Source organism: Neodiprion pinetum, chromosome 7 (genome assembly GCF_021155775.2).
Source record: "Neodiprion pinetum isolate iyNeoPine1 chromosome 7, iyNeoPine1.2, whole genome shotgun sequence".
In the NCBI taxonomy this organism is placed as follows: Eukaryota; Metazoa; Arthropoda; class Insecta; order Hymenoptera; family Diprionidae; genus Neodiprion; species Neodiprion pinetum.
In genome coordinates, this window is record NC_060238.1 from 19,647,375 (window position 1) to 19,665,125 (window position 17,751).

Here is a 17,751-nt window from a genome sequence, read left to right on the forward strand (position 1 = left end):
CCGTGAAAATCTGTCGGCAGCGGCAGAGTTTTCACGAAGTTCGACAAAATGTTGATTCCGTCAAAACATGACGGAATGCTGTCAACGAAATTCGGAATCTATGAAATTTTATTCATTGCGATCCGTTGTCATCCCGATCTGTCGATCCGTCGTTGCCATGCGACAGCACCCTTATTAGAGTACGTTCCAAACTTAACTGGCAACGCAAAAAACTCCCTAGCTGAGAGGCAGAGCTAATCACGAACCCGGCAGCGCAAAAGAGACAAAAATTGTTGACAGCACCTGACAGCACTAGGAGCTAATAACAAATCGGAACGCACCCTGAGTTCAATTGGGTATGGGTTCAGGTTCATGTGAATTCAACGTAGTTAGCTCTCATTTCACCCAATCCCAATCCGAGTCGGACCAGATTTGAACCCTCGGTGGAAACATAAGATAGCGAACATGATTACGTATTTTATAAAACAAATAAATCAAGTTAGGAATATTAATTTGGCCTCGCAAATATTCAATTTTATTGTTTATTCGCAAGTATATTCGAATCCCACAAACAGCGGCTCGTTACTAAAGACCAACTTTGATCCAAATAGGATGTAAAAAATCGATCACATTTCATCAATTTAGCTCGACGCGTTACATAAAGTTTATAATTTCTTTTCTTCTCTTTCCTAGCAATTAGCGCTACAGTAATTTCTCGTTCATTCTCGTCAACACCGTATGACGAATCATGCTACACATGATTTCTATCAGAAGATGTATCGCAGCACGGATAGCATGGAAAAAAATTTCCACCCATTGTGTGAGCCGCGACCATTATGACCGCAGGGTAGGAATTTAAAAATGCGTTCTAATCTCGAAGGTTAAACAGAGAAATTAAAATATTCTTTAACGACGCGTTTATTCAACGGTGTAATTTCAATTTTTAATTTTATAAGAAAAATTTCATAGAAGGTTGAACCCGTTTGTCCAATACCAATGCTGTACATTCAAAAGACGGAGAAGCTTGTATATTCGTCGGATCTAGGTTAGGTTACGTCGAATCGAGTGAAGAGCACAAGGCATATGTGATAACACATCTGCACACACGCACACACAAACACAGCTGCAACGGAGAACCGTCTAAGCAGAAATGTCAAACATCATGTTTCACAAAAGAAGTTCAGGGACCCGGTAGACGTTCGGTGTTTTGATAAAAATTGCTTACTCGCTGCCAGTCGTGATACGCAATATCATCAACGCGTTCAATATCATCCACCTAAAAATGAACGTCGAGGAAAACAGGTTAAGAACGTTTTCGGACTGGCCGTCGAACGCGGCGGTCGACTGCAACCGCATTGCCAGGGCCGGATTTTACTATACGGGTCGGAGCCTTGAGGTTCAATGTTTTTTATGTGGTGGCAAAATAACCGAATGGAATTATGGGGACCAGGTGATGGCTCGCCACCGTCAGCTCGATCCGAATTGTCCCTTTGTTCTGAATCCATCTAGCACTTGCAACGTGCCATTAGTCTCGTCGCCAAATCCTCTATCCCCCTCCTCTTCATCGTCGTCGTCGTCAGTCTCTCGGCAGCAGTCGAACAACCGTAACCCAATACCAGCCGTGTCTGCAGCCATAAGAAGAAGCCAGGAACCGAGAGCAGAGTACAGAACCGAGGCTCAGAGACTGAGATCGTTCGCCAATTGGCCTGTGCCAACGATCGTGTCACCAGAAAGCCTTGCCAAAGCAGGATTTTATTACCTTCAAGAAGCCGACATGGTAGGAAAATGCTAGAACATTCAATGGTTTGCTTGTTTCTTTTATTTTTGGATTATCATAATTGAAATATGACTGATATGAGTGTATAGTTTATTGATATCCTTTTTTTTTTCTAGGTGGAGTGTGCATTTTGCCGTGGTATTATCATGAAGTGGGAACCTGGCGACGAACCTGACAGAGAGCACAGAATTCATTTCCCAACCTGTGATTTCTACCTACATAGAGAAAATAATGAATGTAAATCATTCTTATTGATTTGCCGGGGTTTCTAACTTTATCAGCAGGGTAGAAAAACCACCTCTTTTTTTTCCAATCAATTATGTCTGCAGGGCTTGTAGCCGATTATTTTCCTCGTGTTTGATTACTTGTCCTTGCATTTTCAATCAAATGGTAACTTGGACTAGATTTTTTTTTTGTAATATTTACATTTGCAGCAGCGTTGTATGAATGGTCGAAAACTTAAAACAATGAAATATCAAGAATATTGCAGAGATCTGCTAAACGCAAGTAGTATCGGTGACACTTTTTCATCAATTTTACCACAAAGTGAATCAGAAAACATATGAAACACGTACAGAGTATTTCAGCTCAGTTTAACTAACCATGAGACTTTTTTCTACATATACTACTAGTTTATTAACAATATCTGATTAATTTGAGAGACTTTCATTTCCGCATTCTGAAAAATTTCCTTTCTATTATGATAATTGTATCAAAAACATTCAAATTCAATATTTTCCAATCGCAAAATATACTTGCAAGAAAAAAGGTCGAGAATAATTTCAAATTTAAAAAAAATACTTCATGTCAAAATTAAAAACTTGCAAAACTGTTGTTCAGACACAATTGATGTCCTCAAAAAAATCACACATATGTAGCTCGATAAACAGTTCAATGGCCCTAAAAAAAACTGCATTTCACAACAAAAATCATAATTCAGACGGATGATTTAATATGGAACAGTCAAACGAAAATATGAATGATTCTCTGATTCTTTGATTTAACAAAATAAAGCCTCGCCATTTTGTTTTTTCAATTTTATGCTAGGGGCTGGCTAATAACATGTTTTTCTTTCAACACTTCAGAATCTGTAACTCAGGAATTATTAATGAAAAAATATTTTGGTCACGTATTATTCTGGGTTAGCGCCCCTTTTAAGAAAGTGCTCAACAATATCATTACATTTACAACACAGTTGCCTAAATTGATAATATTTTGCACTTAACTAAGTGGGGTGACACTGGGACCACCATCTATTTATTATTCAATCTAGTTTTGCAATACAAAAGTTAATAATAACTGTTCTGGCAATGTCATGAACGTATAGTATAGGCATTAAGTTTGGCGATTATTTTACAAACAAACAGTAAAATGGGTGCAGGTAATTTGATAAGAATAAATTTAAAGCGAATAGAACTGTAAATTTTCTTCGATAATATTGCAAGAAAGACTTGTGCATCAAATATGAAATAAAGTGTAAACTAACAAGAAATAGAGTCAAAAATATCTGCCAATAAAATGGTGTAAAAAGTTAAACCAGAGAAAATCTTGAGATTTGATTCCAACGCTATTTCTAGACAAGATTATTTACTGAACTCTTTTCTTTGATTAGTAGTATCTACAGAGAACGTGGAGTTGGGTAATGTGAAATTGACTTCAGGGACAGAGTCAGACTTAACGGAGCTTGGAATTCAAGCGCACACCGCGCCTCGACAACCCAAACATGCCACCTATGAAGGTAGATTACGAACATATCAAGGATGGCCTGAAAGCCTGAGACAAACCCCCGAAATGTTGGCTGATGCAGGTTTCTACTACGTCGGTAAGTTTTTTAACAAATTATTCAAAGACGATAATGGTTGTCAAGATATCAAAAATCAATCTCAACGAATTCTTGCAACTGTTTGAACGAAAAGTTTGGGACATTGATCATTTTGATCTGCAAATCTTCACATTCAATATGTATAATAGGGGTTGAGGACCAAGTCAGGTGTTTCTACTGTGATGGAGGATTGCGTAATTGGGAAGCAACAGATGACGCATGGACCGAGCATGCCAAATGGTTTCCAAAATGTGGATTCGTCGCTCTAGTTAGAGGACAAGAATTCATCAAACATTGTATAGACAATCGACCGCCTCTAGATCCTTCGGTGCGCTACAATCATGTTATACATTATCTTCAAATGACCAATAGCAGTTCGTTAGCAGAGCGTCCAGCAATCCAAAAAGTGTAGAAATTTAAGGGATTTCCAATTTGCAGACAAGTATCAAGAAATTTCTAAAAAGTTTGATATTTAAACTGCGCACATGCTTGTATGAGTGTACAAAGATTTAATGTAGATTCTTGGATATCTTTTGGTGTCAGTACCATAATATGTAATTGTCAAACTAGCCAAATTGAGAAATCAATTCTTAAAGGGGTATATACGAATAGACAATTGAAAAATTGGATGTATTTAGAGAATTTATATCTACAATCAATTATTCAATCCTATGGAGGTTTATTTCATTTACAAGTATGTATGTACATCAAGCGTCATTTACATATTCTCATATTTATTATAATAAATTGATAGTTATTGGTTAAATTTTATTTGTTGTTTGTTGAAACATTGTTATTATTGACTATAACATCAATCATTTCACTCAGTGACACGTTTTGGCTTGCCCACGATATCCCAAAAAGGGCTTAAACAATTTACTTTAAATTTGGAAACAGTATTCATGGATAGTTTTTTTGCTCTTTGCCTCATTCCGAATTTTTGTATTTTATTTAGATGAAAATGGTGACACTTGAGGTAGAACTTCGATTTTTTTATGTACTTAACAATGAATGTGTGATAATTTAATAAAAAGTAGGGTCATAGAAAAGAGGTTCAATTTTTCAAAAATCTTATCTTCAAATTTGAAGTAAATTTGATTAAACTGTTTTTGAGACATCGTGCTTACTGCAAAACATGTTACCGAGTGAAATAGTCGACTTTACTGCCAATAACAATGCTTCCTATCAATTGATTCCAATAAAAAAAAAAAGATCTAAATGAAGCTCGATCCGTGTACTTTAGAATAAAACAAACTCTCGAATTAAATGACTGGTTCTTCAGATATAAATTCCCAAAATTCACCCACGTTTTTAGCTATTTACTCGCACAATTTAAATTTTCGAGAAATTTTCCATCGCCATGCTGCTGGGCTTTCTGATTTGTGTTGCAACCTTTCGTGATATAACGTATTTTTTGAATCTTCGCAGATATTTGCTGAAGTGGCAGACAATAGATCCGGTGACGTAAGAGAAACTCATCCACCCTCGCTATCAACGGTTACCCCGCCAAACATACGCAGCGTCACCGAAGCTGAGATTGAAGAGTTACTCAACACAGCTCCTGCATTGGTAATTGCATGAAATTGTATAAAGTACCGCAATTCCTATATTTCCTCCTAATAAACTTTAAATAAAGTAAAAACCAAACCGTATGTAAATAGATTAATCGTATAACGAAGTGGCAGGAGTATTAAAATCGTCAACAGATTTATAGCAGCCTGCTATCAATTCCGGCAGGACATTAGGTACAATCCGGGGAAAAACCATGAACATACCATTTGACTTTTCAGCACATAATCTCTTAGATTCTCCATAAAGCACTTGTCTTGTGTGTTAGGACGAATCTTTAATTGATTAGACCACAACAACCGTAAATTACTGTAACTAAATTTTATTTATCCTAAATATTGTAGGCAGCACTGGAAATTGGCTTACACGTTGGAAGAGTCAAAGCAGCGCTTAGACAAAGAATTGAACAAACAGGTATCCCATTCACGAACGCCGATCAGCTTATCGAAGATGCGCTTCATGTGCAGTTCAGAGAAGATGGCGGCAGGTGAGTTGACAAATTATATTCTGTCATAAAAGAGACATTCCATCAGATATTGGTTAAATTGAAACATTTCATGTTCGTCTTCAGGTCTGACAATCATACTCCAGAGTCGCCATCAGCAGAATTGACTAATCTATTAAACCAAGTCATAGCATCAAGAACATTGAATGATTCGGATAGCAACGCGGAGCAATTCAGTGGAGAGCATAGAGTGCAAGAAAATATGCCACAAGGTGTTGATCGGGGTGAAGATAAAGTCATGAATTCCAAATCCACGGGAACGGTGGATGGAAACGAGAGTTCTGTGGAAATCAAAAAACGTGGATCTAGCGAAAGTTGTACAGGTAATGCATTGAAGCGTGCTTAGTAAATTTTTTTTCCAGTTATAATTTCTATTATCTTCACGAAACCTTCGAAATTATCTTCCAACTGATCTGCTGTTTTTACTCTTCAGTTTCCCTGGAGGAAGAGAATAGAAGACTAAAAGAAGCTCGATTGTGTAAAATCTGTATGGACAAAGAGGTGGCAGTAGTTTTTCTACCGTGTGGACATTTGTCAACGTGTGTTCATTGTGCCCCGTCTTTGAAACATTGTCCAATGTGTCGTCAAGAAATTCGAGCCACAGTCCGGACATTTTTAGCATAATTTCCATGATATTATTGGTGATATACCAAACACCTAACGAAATTGTATATTTTACTTCTTATTATTGCTGTTTTTGAGCCAATTTTTTCATAGCACCAACCAAAATAACCAAAGTAAAAAAATGTGAATTTATTATAGAAAAATGAATGTTTTTTTTTTTTGCAAATTATTTTCTATACTTCGGATCATATCTGTATGATGGTGATCATCATAATTTTTATTTACTGAAACGTAAGTACTTATAGATCCTAGTCGTCGGTAAATCATAGTTTCCAATATTATTCTCGACAAATTGAAATATTTGCAAGCAACCATTTGACGTTGATGTTAACAAAGTTATAGAAGGTAGCTAATTTACACGAACATTTTGAACACTGATCATGCAATTGTTCAACCTAAATCGTCTAAAATGTATACTAAGAAATATCAAAAGCTGTTCCATAGTTGTAAGAAGACATGTTGATATATACTACTTTATCATAATATAATCAACTGAGATTGCACTATTTATTTTTTTCCGAGATCTTTACATACTAATTTATTTTGTTGAATAAAATACTATACAGATATAATTATACTATTAAATGTTAAATCGAGCTATATGGGCTAAATAAACTATGAACATTATTTATCAACGATTCATTCCGAAATTATTATTCCCAGCATTTTCCAGACGAACAATTCCATTCTCAGAATTTATCTCTATCTGGAAAAACAACTCTCCTTGAATTTGTTGTTCATAAGGTTACTGCCGAACGATCGGTGATAGCTTATCATTACAGTGTATGCTGACATTAAATATAAGATAAGGTGTTTTTCAAGATAGAGTCGTTAGCAACATTCCGCGATTGTTTGAAATTTTCCTACAATATGCCTTAGAGGAAAAAGTACAGGACATTCACAGAAATACGCTGATATTGCAAAAGTCTCGAAACTGAAAGATCAATTTCGTTATATGAATAATTTATTAATCAATCATTTTTTTTTAGCAAAATTGAACTGTTATACCACAATGCTATTACAATTATGCTGCCAATGGTGCTAAGAATACGAAAATAAGCAATTATAAGATTAAGACCATTGTCGATTCGGAATAAAATTTCAAATAATTCTTCGTGAATATGATTCACACACACACCGCAAATACCAGACGTTGTATTGTGTGGTTATCAGGCAGTGTACCACATAAATACGGCGCTCTTGTTGTACTGTCATTCAGTCACTGGGTACACAAGTGTTTAGAATTAATTGTATGTTTACAACCTTTTAATTTCCTTTTTTGTGAATTCGACTTTTTTCTGGATCGCATCAGTAAGTACAACGATTCTTCAATCTCAATTAATATACTTTGTATATATTATATGCGCATGGATTGAAAAAAATGGGAAAGAGATGTGATGAAGGAACTTCGCTTTACATTTCGTACAAAAATTACGTCAATGCACTAGAAATATTTTTATTTTACATATTATAAACGTGTTGTACTGTTAAATAAAAAAATAAAAGTTTTGCGTATTCGGCTCGATTTATTTATGTATTTATTTTTTTTTTTGTCAAACTCTCAAATTCAATCTTCAGAACGATTTTATTCTTAATATTTTTTATACTTGAAAGCTCTCGATTTCTAGCCAACTGCAAAAATTTATTAGTGATTCCATTTCAATTTCACTAAAAGTTCAACAGTGGCTAAACTATAAAGCAGGAAAATTGAGGGAAATTGATTAAAAAATTTACTGAGATAATAAGCATTATTATTTATATTTGCAGCGGATCTTTGTTTCTCGTGCTGCCGTTTAGCGGATCGTGGTTTGAAATTGTTCGAATTTCAAATTCTGCCGTAACGACCAACATCAATTCTCCCGCGACTCACGTGGTAAGGTGTCAACTTTTTGATCGATAGCCTAAAATCTATCATAATTGTGTGATAATTAGCTCCGAAAATATGAAATAATGATTAAAAATTGAAGAATCTCGTAGGACCGATGAGAAAATCGACCAAAGTTTAGACATTTAGGTATATCCAAAAAATACATGCTTTCAGTGTGCACGCGGCGTTGATTAAAGGCAGGCGCGTAGTTAGGCGATCCAGAGATTAGCGCCGGGCGATAGGTGCGCTTTATTATTAAAATTGTAAATTGATAACGAGGTGATTACAACAGGATTACATAAAAAGCAGGGCGTACGTGAGAACTTTCATGCTCACAATATTAACGGATATTTTGAGACGCAACCACTGTTCATGTGTTCATATCTCGGTTAAGTATCAGGGTGTGGCGCCTTCCACATCCGTTCCTATCGCTGTCGAGCATACCATATTTTTAATTTAATATATAAAGCTCAGGAAAATATGATTATTAACAAGACAAGATGATCTGTTTTTTCTTCATTTGATAACCGCACTGACTGCCGTTGTGGGGACGGAAATTACGCGATATTCTTGCACGGCGTCATTTTTGAATGATGAATACATCGACATACCTCGAAGTATAATTCGAGCGCCAAAAAAGACGGGAGGGGCCCAAGGACAATGAATATAAAGACATCGCTTGAAATGAGCTGATGACGGTCGATTCTAAGAAATTGTGATACGCAATATATTGCCGCTTCGTTCATTTATATTTATTTTCGCAATTTCCGCCTTTAATCGCTTTACTCGCGAAAATATAATAATATCCTTCAATATATTGCATAAAAGACACCTGATGCCCCTTGGATCGTTTCCACGTCATTTATAAATGATTTTTCATCTATTACGATTATATTGCGTCTATTATACAAAGCGAATAATTAATCCTTCTGTAGCTTACATATATCTATCTATGTGTTGCTGACGTAGTTGATATTAAGTGTGATTGTATAATCGTAGAGCCAGTCACGGAGTGCACGGACGCATGTCATTTGTTTTTTCCGATATTTTTTTGAAAACGGTTTATTGCAAGAAACATTAAGGAAGACAAATAAACAGTCGATCAACTATTTTGAGAAATGTAAAATATAATTTGATTTGTAAAAATATAATGTTCAAAATTCACAAAGAATTGCAGATAGGTAAGTCATCATTTTACTGCGGATTTTTTCCAGTACATAATATTGTAGATAAAAATTCTACCGCAGTGCGATAACGAATATTGGAATTTGTGCAAGATTATACAGCTGATTGTGAGTGAATGACCCCGAAATATATTATATATTTTCTATGCATACAATGACGAACGAATAACGAGGAATTTACCGGATGTACAATATCTGACCACATATCTTCGTAAATAAAGCTGATATTTTCGCTAATCGTATTACTCATTCGCATTCATTTTCATTATCTAAGTCCTACAGCCGCAGACCTGGTTCATCTGTTAATGCGCAAGGTCTTGTACCTACTAATTATCACATGCAAAGTAGTTTAAACAAGGCTGTGATTTTGCGAATGAAATGATAATACTAAGAATAGCGTCAAATAAACACGCGTTATATTGCGCTTGTGTGAAATAGTACATGGAAAATACAACCGATCATATTTCAATGTCGTATTATTCGAATGATTCAAAGTAGAACAGTCGATACTCGCAGAAATTGAGCACAGGGGAAAATCGATTTTTAGGGCGATTTGTGCTGGTCCAGAAGGGTCGAACGATCGCATGCTCCGACTTATAACCGATACGAGAACTTTGCGGTCCGTCTTATCGATCCCAGTCGACGTCGGTAAAACAGAACTAAAAGCGATCGAGCACACGGAAATATTTACTCAAAAACCTTCCCGCGTGAATGTTCGTGCTGTGTTACAAGTCCACGATTTCCTCAGTGACTCGTTGAACTGCAGCATAGTGAAACGATCGCGTTCGTTGCTCGTGTTCGCCTCACGGTAAGCTTGCATGGCCTATAATACTATTTTAAAATCGCGGTTATAAAATTATTATATCCGCCGGAAGTTGAGTGATCATAACGCGCCGCCAGCTGGGTGTGTCATACAAATATTCGCTATACTCGGCAAATAAAAAACTTATCGCGCTCCACGATGTTAAAATTACCAGTTTGAACAGCCTTTGTGTTAAATACCAAAAGACTCGGTATATATATAATCTCCAGTCAATTAAACAAACTTCGAGCCGTGACCGATAGATTCGAAGAAACGTCAAGATAATCAAACCAAAAATATTATTTTCTTGAGAACAGTCTACAGCTCATATCGATGACACTTCACACCTTATCGTCGATACGTCGATAATCGCTTTGTCCGCATACAAAATCACCCGTCGAAATATCGAACGGAATCAGAAATTACGTCGAAACGACAGATGGTGTAGTTTCGTTCTCAATCTTTCGCGATAGTGGTTACGCTATCTGCTATCCATTCGTTAGTTAACGATTTTTCGACGCTCGAACATGCACCCGCCATTTCAAAATTCAATGAAGCTCGAGGGTGGGCAGGAAGGGAGGGGGAAAGGAATTCCTCTTTTTTTTTCCTCGAACTGAGACCCTTTCCGTTGGGCTTCCCAGCACCCGTCAATGGGGCCTTTGTACCTACGCTCGACTCCGTTCGTGCGTTTGTACCTCGTGTATGAGAGCGTGTGACTCGACGTCACGTCGCGGTGAATGTAAATAACTTAGCCTGGCTCGTATCATTATTGTTATAGACAAGGCAGGCAGCTGTACACGCACACACAAACACAGCTATACCGTTGGTTGCACACATTGTCGAGGCTTCACGAGATTCTGAATAATCGCCCACGTCATCGAAATCCTGCCGGTTGGTGATATGCGTAATGAAATCATGCATTCTGCCATATCGTTTCTTTTCATTCCTTTGCAATCATTTCCTGATTGTTGTTATATCGTTTCATGTACTACCGGTAACTAATGAACGTCAGCGTTCATCAATCGGTCGTCTATATACCCTTGTAAATACATATCTACCGTATGCCTTACATGCATGCAACATTCATCCTCGGCATGATCTCGTCTCACAGAAAGAAATCCCGGGCCGTGGTATGCGGAGATATAACATTTTCTACACACACAACGCTTTCACATCCTGTTGGTAGGGGAATGATACGTCGGGATAGGTTTGTGACTACAGAGCTCAAGAACTCTGTAATCTGCTTCGCAACCGACTGAAATTATCGTCGTTGTAATTTTTCGAAATAATTATCCTGGAAATTGTATCATGCTGTTAAACGTAGAAGTGAAATCGGTTTTCCTCAACTCTGACTCACCAGATATACCACAAAAATTATAAATAAGGAAATAAAATATATAAATGTATATTTTCCATATTTTTTCTCTATTACCAACGTTCTCGTAGATATTTCGAAACAAGAAAAAGTCGAGTCTTTCATAATCACTGAACATTAATCGTATATTTTATTTAACCGAGATGTAAAACACCAGCGTAGTTGGAAGGACAGTGTCAAATTTAATCGGCACCGTGACTGGTAAAGGTCACCTTTTTTTCTCCGAACTCATTTTATCCAACATTATTTATATCTAGAGTCGAGGTAATCGCTATATACGGATCAACAAATGCGCGTAAACTTGATTCTGTTCTGCGTGGGATTCCGTAATGAAAAGAAAAGAAAAAAAAAGATAGAGAAAAAAATAAGCCGTATTTGCTGAACATTAGCAAAATACCACAATGCTGGGTTATAAACCCCATATAAGTATATTCCCATTAACCATCCATATCCATACATAGTAGGTATACGTTTGTAGTAGTTCTACGAATTGAGAACGGAATACAGCGGATAACACAGGCGTATAGGTCACATACGGTAAAAATCTATGATAAATCGAGTGATTTTGTCGGAAATTTTATTACTTGTCCGGTTCTTCTGCAAAATATGTAACGTTTTTACTAACAACGGTGAGTAAAACATCTACAGAGTATGCGATAAAAATTGTTGTATAAATAGAGAGAGAGAGAGAGAGGTGAGAGAGAAAAGGTCTTGATATGGTTGATAGGACGCATCCTGACTACCCACGGACGAACTCGAGAGTTTGGCAACGTTGCCGGATCGAAAACTTTCTGTTCTTGTTAGGCTTCGTGCGTGTGTGCGCCTATATACGTACAAGCCCGCCGCTACGCGTCGTACGCTCGCCCAGGCGCCTCACGACCGCTGTACAACCTAGAGTACGAGAACGAGACGCCAGGCAAATTCAGGCGGTAGTTTCACACAACCGCACCACTCGATCCCGCTCTCTCTCCGCTTTGTAAGGCCTGCGCGAAGCGCGATCGTCATAGCCGCATACCCGACATGGAAGTACCCGAGTCCTCGCGCGTTCTGCGGTTTTAAAACATTGATAAATTCATTGTAAATTCACCTCGGTCATCGATCATTCTACTTACGTATTTATCGTGCCCGATGACGTCTCTGGAACAATAACAAATTTCAAAATTACCGTAAGTTTATTGTTTCTTTCCGTCGCCGCTAGACAACCTATTTACTTTTTATTTTCTTTTTATTTTTATTGTTATTATCATTATTATATCTTTTCTTACAACACCTTATAATTGCGAGATCGCGGTAAGTGTATTGACAAAGGCAAAAGTTGGCCGTGTCCGCCCATTCAAGCTCTTCCCCCATCCCCACCCCCCCCCGATCCCCTCCTCAACCCTTCTGTACCACTATTACGATCCCTTCCAGCGCCTCTTTGCGTAAAAATTAGTCGTACATCATTTTTGCCCCGGATGCGGACGTATGTTTTGTACATGCATACATGTTATTGTCGTTTAATTTTTATCCAAGTACCGGAAACTAAAGAAAGGTCACACAAAGTACGTTTTTGATTCCTGGGGTTCGCTTTATTGTAGAAAGAAGCAGCTGCGGCGATTTATTCAAAAGCGATGATACGGACTGTGTCGGCCTGTGCTAATTTAACGACAAAGAAAAACCGTTAATGCAGATTCGGACTTCTAAAACTCGGACTGAAAGCAAGCAAGAGTCTTTTTTGCTCATTTTCAATCCGTTAAAATTTCAATTGAATATTTTTTTTTTTCTCTTCTACTTAACACCAATTACTGCAAGTCCAAAACGTTGTTAGAACAAACAAAGATGATATACTAGAATCAAAAGAGGAATGACATAAGCACACAATGAGTAATACACAGAGAAAGGTGGGGATTCGAGTAGACAGAGATGCGAATGCACCGCTTGAGCAATAATAATAATATTAGTTTTCTTCTTGTTTGTCTTCAGATTCAGGTAAGCACCACAAAGATTGTCTTCAACACATTCTTTGCACATTTAACTGCCTTCAAATGACTGATTGCTATCAGTCTCGTTATGGTGAGTACTCGGCGATGAACACGTCCGGGTTCAGAGACTCGCGGCGTTGCTGTCAACCACCCCTGCCGCCGTTACGTTGTGAACCTCCCGATGAAACAGACGATCGTAATGATTTCCGGTTTGAATCTGCGCGTAGAAGAAGCTTCGCAAATTGGCCGGTCAGGTTCATGGATCCGAAGAGATTGGCGGAGGCCGGGTTTTACTATCTCAACGAAGGTGATAAAGTAAGGTGTTTCGAATGTAAAATTGAAATTTGCAAGTGGGTCGAGGGTGACGATCCTCAATTCGAACACCAGAGATGGTCCGAAAGATGCAGATTTGTCAGGAGATTACCGTGCGGTAATGTACCTTACGGCACTGACGGTGCAAACATTTTTTCTGCTCCTCGAACTACAGACGTCTGTGGCCCCTATGGATTCAATGTTGAGTCGGAACTTGGACCCAACCTCAGCTCATCCCCACCGAACCTTCAGCATACCGTAAGCACTGCAACCCTTGGGAGCTGGGGGATCGGTATGCCCAAGGAGCCCAAACATCCACAATATGTCAGCCGCGACGCAAGGCTAAGGACCTTCAACTTTTGGCCAAAATCTATGAGACAGACGAAAGAGGAATTGGCTGATGCAGGATTTTTCTACACTGGCAAAGGAGATCAGACACTCTGCTACTACTGTGGTGGCGGTCTTAAAGATTGGGAGCCAACTGACAATGCATGGGAACAACACGCCCACTGGTTTTCCAAGTGCTTTTATCTATTCATGGTAAAAGGACAAGCCTTCATTGACCAAGTCAAAGGTCTCACCAGGGAACAGCCTTCAGCCGAGGTGAATATTATAACTTGCACCTTCTGCTGTCAAATAAAAAATATTTTTATGCCGAGGGTCATTAAATCAATCACTTTTGGAGAAAAAGCGTGTATCACTATTTGCCATTTCGTGATTTTGTAATTTTCTTTTCACTGTTATAAAACATTTCACTTACATTGCACCACTTTGTAAGATTGTGAAAGCATCGTTGGAGCGGGAAAAACTAATATCCAGGGTGTTTGTAGAAGTTAAAAGTTTGAAATACAAAGTGCCTGTTAAAGTTGGAGTTCAGTAAGAATGTACGTTTCCTTTCACAAAGTGCACAGAAGAGAATATTCATTGTAGTGGGTCTAAATATTTTAGACTTATTTATCTCATGTGAGTTCTTGAATACTTTTTTCAAAAGAAAATGATAGCCGGACGCAAACTTGAAAGGCTACTGTTTATCAAGTAATTCATTCTGCTTCCAGGAAGCGCAGAACTTGACTCTACCAAACTGCATAAAGAAGGTGGAGAGGCCTATAGAAGCTGAGCCTGAAGAACATTGTCCAATTGCTGAGACTGGCGAATCTGGAGAAAGTTGTAGTAAAAGTGGTTCATTAGAGTTGGGACCACATAAAAGCGAGGGTTCTATGCATCACAACCTGGAGAACGATGAAAAGAGAGCGGATGACGGAAGGCTTTGCAAAATTTGCTACACGGAAGAACTGGGAGTTGTATTTTTACCTTGTGGGCACATGGTAGCCTGTGTCAAGTGCGCGCCAAGTTTGACAACTTGTGCAGTATGCCGGAAACCTTTCACAATGACTGTGCGGGCTTACATTTCATAGCTTTTCATCATAAAATAAACTATAAATTCAACAAAATGCCAGAATAATGTCTAGCATTACTATACCTTTCGCCAAGACATGACTCTTGGCATATCAATGAAGTGAAGGCACAGTTCATCAAAGTTCAAAGACATTTTGTGATTTATTTTCTTTAGTTGCCAGCTGTTCTTATTGTCAATCAAGATCCTGAGAGCTGGAAGTTCGGATTGATCAGTCTTGCTTTAAAACATTAGACGCGTCATCTTTTATGTTTCTTTTCTTTTAGTTTTTTTTATTCCGTTCAAAACAATATTTTTTTTTCTCTGTGTCCCGAATTCGTTTTTCTTTTTCTCTGAAAATTTGATGAAGTTTATATATTTTGTATCTAAAGAAAAAGAAGAAAAAATTCGTAATCTTCAGCATATTCGGTACATTGTTTGTGATTGAGATACATTTCGTATCAAATATGTAATTGTGCCTCCGGCGAAAAATTACAACTGCTTGTGAAAACACTAACATGTTAACAAAATCAGTAACAATATCATTCTCGCTATACCTTTATACTAACCGATCCTTGATGTAATGTTCATGGCTTATATTCATACTGCACATAACACTATTTCGGTAATGAGATTTCTGTAGCAATTATATGTGATTCGGAAAACAAAGGCAATTGGACAAAGTAACATGAACAACATTATGTTTATTTTATTTATTTTTTTCAAAAAAATGTGTTTTCACTTTAAATGGGGAAAAATAGCAACTTGACTCTTGACTATGTACATATTCAAAGCACAATGATCTCATGAGAAATTGTGATTGGTAATTACTTACCACCCGGAATATTATTTTGGTTTAGAATTTTTTTTTTTATTTAACGTAGTGATACAAAAACATAGGAGAGAGAATTAAATTTTCAAAAGCATTCACACTCACCTGTATATTACCAACTGGCATTTGCGGTATCATTCTAGTAAGCACTTAGTGCAAAATAAACAAGATCAAACTGTACACGTTGAACCAACTGTACAGTAAATAAATTATTAACTTTTGATCTACCTTAATAATTAAGCATTTAAGCAATTATTTAATTGATGATTTTTTTATTTATTTTTTTTTTTTCCTGCTGCTTCAATAATTTAAGGCTTTTATTCGCGGGAGTTGGATCCATGTTCCAAGGGACACCGAAAAAGGAATATAGTATCACACAAACGGTATTTTAATACACTTTAATATCTAAATAAAACGCCCACTGAAAGCACTTCAAACTAGGTAGTATTAACAATTTATATTTAAAAAATATCACAGTCGCTATGAAACATAGTAACTCGTAAAACTGAAACTGTGAATAATTTTAGCTATTAAGTATAACAAGCAAAGAAAGTTCGTCAATGGCTCGATAACCATACTTAGAATATAAACACTTAGAAGTCCCAAATTTAATAAGGACCTTTTTTAATAGCTTTTTCAACTATCAGTAATTAACGAATTATACAATCTCATAAGTGCACAAGATGGTATGCCGGGTAATAATATTTTGGTTTTAATAGAATAACAAATTGCGCGAATACTTTTTTTTTTCATGAATAAATAAACGCATATAACCTGTCGTAGAAAAACAGTATTATTAATTTCATGTACTATAAATATAAATTTAGGAATATCGAAATCAGAAATTATTCGCGACATATTATATTTAGTGAATTACCTTCAACTGTGTAATTATCAAAAATGTATATCTATACTATATGACTACACTAAGTATAATCTTGTATTCGTATACATTTAAATAAATACCGAAACAGAATTTTCTTGATTTTCATACTTCTTTGATAACAACACCGGTTTTGGTAAATAATAATAATAATAACCACTGACCACAGTCGTGTTTATTAAGCTACCTCAATGCTTATGCTCCACTGATTTTTAGTTGAAAATTATAGTTTATATACTATCTGACTGGCACCGAAATGTAAGATTTAATTTCTCAAACAATTTAATATTTTCTCTCCCTATTGATAATTAATACAAGGCAATGTTAGCTTGCGCACTTTGATAAGAAAGGTTGGTATAACTATTATTGCTCGTCCATGTTCTCACGGAGAAAAAAACAGAACTTTAGTGGAAATTCTTGCTAAATTGTTTCTGGGTACTATTCTAAGGTTTCTAAGCCAGGTAAAAATCCACGAATACATAGAAGATATTGTTGTGCGGTAAATGAAGAATGTTTCAAGTACTCCACAGACCTCTGGCATTCCAATGATCATTTTTTCCTTCAGGGCTGAAAAACGTAGCCGACCAAACCAGTATGCAGCACACTAACGCAGCAGCATCATAATAAACTGGTTTGGTCGGCCCTTGGCTGCATTCCTTTCCCACGAAGGGCGTAGGCTACTCACGGAGAAACTTAACCCGTGATCTCATCCAGTACAAGGAATTCATTCACGCTAACTGACGCAGGTCATTTTCTACAGCCCACTGTTGGGATTGTTTTGCAATTATTTTCTCATCAAAATCTCTTTCAATTTAACACAAACTTTCAAAACAATTGTCCATTACTGCTATCCCTGATTAACAAGA

At 37.0% G+C, this 17,751-nt stretch overlaps 2 protein-coding genes across 10 annotated transcripts; both read left to right on the forward strand.

The window, feature by feature from the left end:
* The first annotated feature begins 426 nt into the window (after positions 1-426).
* Positions 427-6,903, forward strand: Diap2 (Death-associated inhibitor of apoptosis 2). Of its 3 annotated transcripts, none has more exons than XM_046635223.2 (8): positions 427-1,756; positions 1,873-1,993; positions 3,372-3,578; positions 3,728-3,906; positions 5,007-5,147; positions 5,492-5,634; positions 5,719-5,975; positions 6,086-6,903. In XM_046635223.2, exons 1-8 carry the CDS (start codon positions 1,262-1,264, stop codon positions 6,274-6,276), a joined length of 1,734 nt encoding a protein of 577 aa, XP_046491179.1. In that variant the 5' UTR covers positions 427-1,261; the 3' UTR covers positions 6,277-6,903. The 3 variants fall into 3 exon arrangements, with proteins under 3 accessions (XP_046491179.1, XP_046491180.1, XP_046491178.1); XM_046635224.2 differs by having other exon boundaries at positions 3,417-3,578; XM_046635222.2 differs by having other exon boundaries at positions 428-1,756; positions 3,369-3,578.
* Positions 6,904-7,382: 479 nt separating this feature from the next.
* LOC124223365 (death-associated inhibitor of apoptosis 1) lies at positions 7,383-16,978 on the forward strand. Of its 7 annotated transcripts, none has more exons than XM_046635229.1 (4): positions 7,474-7,587; positions 8,044-8,149; positions 13,467-14,380; positions 14,833-16,978. In XM_046635229.1, exons 3-4 carry the CDS (start codon positions 13,529-13,531, stop codon positions 15,190-15,192), a joined length of 1,212 nt encoding a protein of 403 aa, XP_046491185.1. In that variant the 5' UTR covers positions 7,474-7,587; positions 8,044-8,149; positions 13,467-13,528; the 3' UTR covers positions 15,193-16,978. The 7 variants fall into 7 exon arrangements, with proteins under 7 accessions (XP_068993847.1, XP_046491185.1, XP_046491182.1 ...); XM_046635225.2 differs by lacking the exons at positions 7,474-7,587; positions 8,044-8,149 and adding exons at positions 9,897-10,135; positions 10,908-11,020; XM_069137746.1 differs by lacking the exon at positions 8,044-8,149 and having other exon boundaries at positions 7,383-7,587.
* Positions 16,979-17,751: the final 773 nt, after the last annotated feature.